The sequence below is a fragment of the Prenolepis imparis genome, unplaced genomic scaffold (assembly GCF_030444845.1).
Source record: "Prenolepis imparis isolate NDT839.2.m4 unplaced genomic scaffold, iyPreImpa1.0 SCAF_5, whole genome shotgun sequence".
In the NCBI taxonomy this organism is placed as follows: Eukaryota; Metazoa; Arthropoda; class Insecta; order Hymenoptera; family Formicidae; genus Prenolepis; species Prenolepis imparis.
Genome location: NW_028141163.1, coordinates 3277515 through 3283479, shown reverse-complemented (window position 1 = coordinate 3283479; position 5965 = coordinate 3277515). Strand labels below are relative to the sequence as shown.

At 39.4% G+C, this 5965-nt stretch overlaps 1 protein-coding gene across 2 annotated transcripts in view; it reads right to left on the bottom strand.

The window, feature by feature from the left end:
* Positions 1-1148: 1148 nt before the first annotated feature.
* The window catches only part of LOC145935937 (GTPase-activating Rap/Ran-GAP domain-like protein 3), a 28491-nt gene continuing 23674 nt past the window's right edge, over positions 1149-5965 (bottom strand). For both annotated transcript variants that reach the window (XM_083037744.1, XM_083037743.1), the window contains exons 13-18: positions 5365-5650; positions 4417-4874; positions 3431-3767; positions 3112-3198; positions 2711-2980; positions 1149-2570 (exon numbers count right to left, since the gene is read on the bottom strand). In XM_083037744.1, coding sequence (XP_082893870.1) covers positions 2320-2570; positions 2711-2980; positions 3112-3198; positions 3431-3767; positions 4417-4874; positions 5365-5650 — 1689 coding nt within the window. In that variant the 3' untranslated portion in view covers positions 1149-2319. The remainder of the gene's footprint in view (positions 2571-2710; positions 2981-3111; positions 3199-3430; positions 3768-4416; positions 4875-5364; positions 5651-5965) is intronic.

Sequence of the window (5965 nt, the reverse complement as noted above, 5' to 3'; positions counted from 1 at the left end):
ATGAAAAGTTTGCGCGCGATAACGCGTCTCACGTTCCTTGATAAACTCCAATATCGTCCAGTATCGAATCGCGATTACGATGAATAAGATAAAAAAACTATATAACTCCGTTTTGCGTTTATATTATAAATTACGAAATATTTGGCGTTACGATATATACCTCACTTTGATCAGGTACTTTGGAAATCTCTTGGATTCAGTTCGAAGACGGAAGATATTCCGGATTAATTAACGAGTAGACGTTCGTATTTCGATTATCTCGAGTCCGCTGCCTTATTGAGAAACGTGTCCGAGATGAGATATACAATCGATGTAGATTATAGATTCGCATTCGAGCGGTCTTATCCATCTGGTTAGCAGAGACCCAAGACAGGAACCTCGTGTCGCGACAGACGAAAATCACATCGCGGTTCAACGATCGAGTCTGACCGAGGTCTTAGCAGCGGCTTTGCTGTCCTTAGTCGAGGCGATCGATGGTCGATCGATTTTGTCAACGAAGAAAGATTCACGACGATGCACTCGATCCACTCGACATAATCCCGTAAAATCGAATATTAATGTTAGAAATTATTGCATGCTATTTATAAAAGTCATTTGCCAGTTATTTTTTAGACCATTATTTTTCATTCAATTTATTCCGAGGATATGAAGACTTTATCTATAATAATATCGTAAGATTCTACATTTCGAGGATAAAAAAAGTCAGGCTGAAGAGTTTCTCTTTCTTGTAAATTTAATTTCATTTTAACCTTTTTATAAATTTACGTTATTTATCGTGGAATTCGACAGAAATACAACATGACGATATATACTATACCCTTTCAAGTAAATTACTTATATTATCGTGTGTTATCGAGTCTAACAATAAACGCACAATTCTGTGAAATTTATTTTAAGAAGCAATGATTCAACAAACTGATACACAATAGATAATATATCAACATACATTTTTTTTATAAAATATACCTACGTAAAACAATTGGATGGACTTATTGATTTAGAGAGATATTATCTTATATATTTATAAATATATTGTATATTATAGATCGAAACAACACGATCATTATTAGAAAGAAAGAAAGGCGCGAGATAAGTATTGAAAAAATACTGTTTTTTCACATTCGGTGGAAATGTTGCAACGGTTACATATATATATATATTTTATTCGTTATTTATTATATATATATACATGACGCGTAAACATCGACACTCATTTTTGCATGTCGGAATGTTATTTTGTTGAATGAAAATAAAATTCTATCAGGATGCGGGAAGGAACGATTCTTGATCCTTCAGGATCGATCAACGATTATACGATCGCTATTTCCGATCGAACATTCTTTGCGTTTGACCTCCTCTATGTTCGAAGAAACACATGATTCATCGAGCTAACGCGCATCTGAAAGAAATGCCCTTTTCATGCGTATTTTAAGTGTGTGTTGAGTTTGATCCACACGGATGTGTGTCGAGTCGTCGGAGAAACATTTTCGACGTCGACTATTACAACGTTAGTCTGGATTCTACTGCTTATAAACTCGATTTTTGTGAAACAATGAGGAACTATTGTGATACACGATACTCGCTTCGAAAAAAAATCCAGAAGCGAGAGACGTCTAAAGTAATCTGTCGTTATCACGACGTTATAGAATCCCCTAATTACGGAAAATTAATTTAACTCATTAAAGAAGATCGGTACTCTTAAAATATGCTGTACTATATTTAGAAAGAAATTAAGCGAAAAAGATAATTAAAGCGTGATTTAGTATCTTCAAATATTTGCAATTGCTTTTTTTCCCAAATTTAAATTCCAATATAGCCTCTTTGTGCATATTAGAAGATTAAAATAAATACAAAATGCCACGCGTAGTACGTATTGCAATTAACCATTGAAACAAAACAATATACATATATACTATAATAAAAATCGACAACAGTAAAATATTGAAATAAAAGTTCTCCAGAAACGAAGAAAAATATATATAACAATTATAGAGCTTCATAATTAATTAAGATATTTTAACGAGTATCCCCGTCGTAAAATCTACTCAAATAATAACTTGTGCGATCGCACTTACATTCAAGATATATTTATATATATATTTATATATGCAGCGCGACGCGCCAACAATGCGTAACAATGACAAGGATTTCCGTATGTTTTCTCTCTCTCTTTCTTTCTCATACGGGGACGAGAAGTCAGGTACGTGCGGTCCATCATTTTTTTTCCCTTTTCTCTTTTTCACGATCGATCTTCCGCGAAAGATCGCGGGACTAACGTATATAATCGTAATCTTGGCGAGCGCCAACAACTATAGCGATCTATTTGCTACACGACGACGGCAAATTCGTGGTCGGTGTGGGTGTAGGACTGCTGCTGCAGGATCTGCTCAGGGCGCGATGCGGCTCGACGTTGAGGAAGGTGCGATCGGTGGAGGTGGGTGGCGCGGAGGCGATTTCCGGTTCCGCGGGGCTCGGGCACCTCCTCTGACTGCAATTGGACCCCGTGCTCCTCGACAGCGTCTGTAGGGGTATCCGATAGATCCTTATCGGCTTCCAATCGCCCTGACTGTCTGTGAAAGGAACATTTGTCCGGTTGGCAAGAGAATACGAGAATACGTTCGTTAAACATTTGGAGTAATAATTGGAGAGGAAGCTGGGGGCGAGAGTGGTTTCGACTTCTGACAAACAATTCGCGAGTAAGGTCACGTACTTTGAAAACTCGATCGAGAGGAGAACGAGGATTGCGAGGGTGGCGGGCTGCAAGGCATCTCCTCCTTCTCGAGTGGTTTCGAGTCCAATCGAATTCGCTCGCATTTTCCTGAAAGGAATTCCGGTGCCGTGGTCGCGAAGAATATATCCCGCTTCGAGGTAATCAAGTTGAGGTTGGGCATAGCGATCGTGTGAACCAGATTGCCGTTTATTATCAGTCGAATCTCCATCGTGTCGTTAGTGAAGGCGATCACGTATGGAAAGGCACAAGCTGTCGTGAAGAATCACATTGATATATATACGTTATTTAAATATAAATGCAAAAGTTCTATGCATAGATAATGACTAAATATTTTATGCAATAATATATCGGAAAAGATTTGTCAAAATTTTTCGTCGCACCTACGGCTATCGGTATCGAATTCCAATTGAAGTCGAACTCGGTCGGCGCAGCGTTCTCTTCCATCAATTTTTGAAAATGACATGTATCTAAAAAAAAAAAATTCTTAATAAGTCTCACAAGGTATTCCCAAGATTAGCCTTTAAATTGAAGCATTTCGAAAGTATTTCATTAAAAGAAAAATCTTCTTTAAAATTTCTTGATGTATTGTTTAATATCTTGAAAAAATAATACAAACTTTTGAAGCAAGTTATGAATTATATCGATTCTCGTGAGATCGGCGTCTCGGAGTAAAAATTAAAGTTACAAACGGCGACTTACTGTTGTAACAAAGTAACAATTCCGGCTCCTCGTCCTCGTGAAGATCCAACGCCGCCACCAAATGCGGTTTAGGCGTCGCTTCCATATGTACGATCCTCGAAACTCCGGACGCGGAGATAAGTTCAAAGTGATGGCGGGCGCCGCAGCACAGAGTCCACTCGTTCGTCGGATCGGTGCTCTCGATCATCGTCACCAACGTGGGTGTCTCGCTCGCGGTGAACTCCTTTAGCTGCAGGAAACCGTCGACGGTGTCGGTGTCGGCTGACGAGCACCAGATGGTCCAGGCCGCGTTGTGCTTCCATTGAAGGACCGTCAGTCGGCGGCTGACGACTACGCACTGTTTCGCAATCATATTTTTGCGTATTTTTCTTTCATGTCGAGATAATTATTTAACATGTCACAATAGAAGCCAGAAAGACGATATTTATAATTAAATAATGCAGAATAGAAGAGGGAGAAAATTTAATTAACCGCGTTGCCGATGTTTTGACAGATGTTTAATTAATTTTTATCCTTCGTTTCGAGTGTAATACAGACAAATGTGTGTATTACGGACACTACTTTAATATTTTTAATAATATTGTATGAAATATATCTACGGTAATTTTTTGCAGACAAATGAGAAAATTCTTTTTTTTTTTCACGAATGTTCGCCCGACTCATTCCCCAATTCCATTTATTGGTCGCGTTATTGTATTAATCCTTCTGTCAATGCAATTTTTCACTTTTTTTTTATCAATGTGTAGGTGTTTTCGATACATTACACTACGACAATTTTTTTATAGCAGCTCCTGGATATCGAACATTTTTTCCCATGATATTTTAGAAGGTTTCCGAATACAAAGGCCCTTTGTGTTTTATTTCGGGCGGAGAAAAAGTTCCGACACATTTTTAACATTTAAAGTTGCTTTAAACATTCATGTACTCGTTAATTGAGAGAAGGATTAAAGGGACGAACAAGTGCAAAACTCGAAACAGTACTTTACCATGCGTAGATGAGAGCCTCCGGGCCTGGTGATGCTGTACAAGTGACTTCCTCGCGTACGCCGCAGTTTCCTCTCCTTGATATGCGCCCGGCTCCTGACAGCCGGAGCGCGAACGCGCACGCGCGGCCGCGAACGCATCGTCGGCCGAAATCGGGCGGTGGCGCGGGTGAAATTGTCGCACTCGTCGGCGTCGTCCTCGTCGCAGTCGTCGTCGTCGTCGTCGGCCTCCTCGTCATCGACGTCGTTCTCCTCCCGCGACTCCTCGTTCTCGCGATCGTTGAACAGCCCGGCGCATCTCGCGGACGCGTCGCTCTCAAACTCGCGTAGCCGAAAAACGTACACGCTATTTTCCTTGCCCTTGTCGCTGGCGCGAAACAGGAGTATCCCGTGCTGCTCCACCACGTCCAGCTGCTTGATCTGCACCGACTCGTCGAAGATCAGTCTGTGCGAGAGCCCGTCTAGAAATTGGAAAGCAAAAATCGATGATAAAAAACTCGTTTGTTTTTTTCTCTGATTTTTATTAATGGCAATTTGCTGCACGTTTGTATTTGTATTTTCGCGTATTTGACGTTCAACAATCGAAGCGAATTCGATTACTCGATCCCACGACTCGTTACATTTCCGACATAATTTATTTATTTATTTATTTAGTTATTTATAAACGGAAAAATAGATCCCTTTAGTACAAAATGTATATTGACATTTACAATTACTAACATCAGCAAAGACACAGAATAAAGTGCTAAACATAAAAAAATTTGAGAATAACTTTTCATATTACAATTAAAAATATTTAACATTAAAATGTAAAAACCTAACGAAGAACGTTCAAAAGAACTAAGAGACATATGTATAAAAAAAATATTAAAAAATCACGCGATCAGAGAATTCGTTCGTCAATAAGCATATCCGATCGTAGGAAGTTCCGTCAAATTATTAAATATATACCTTCGATGAGAAACGTTCCGTTTTCCGAGGCGAGGATCAGTCTGTTCTCCAGCCAGACGTCGCCGCAAACGACCTCGTAAGGAAAATCGGGATAAATGCATCTCGGTTCCCATGGTCTGGGCTTCAGGGGGCCGACGGTGGCGAGAGAGGTTGGTGCGAGACCACGCATAATAGCTTCCAGTTTCAAGGCTTGTCCGACTCGTACCATCTCGACGGCACGTGTCTCCTCTCGACGTCGACCCGGCGCCTCGACGACGTCTGAGAGCGCTCGTCGATTTAGCATGCTCTATTGTACAGAATTGTGCCGAATCGATCTTTAAACTCCTCGATATCAAGCTTCCTCGAAACTACCATTGCTAAGCATCCCGCGTATTTTTTCTCCGGTAAAATATTTTATCGATTTTATTGTAACATATTAATATTGATATACTCTATTTAAAATTAAGCCGAATTAAGCATATAAATATTATTAATAAAAATCAATATACAATTAATAAATTAGAAATAAATATCATCGCAATTTTTTTTTTTTTTTACATTACACTTTATCACGAGTATTATCAATCAAAGTTAATGGAACGTGGAAGAAATATAAGCGAGT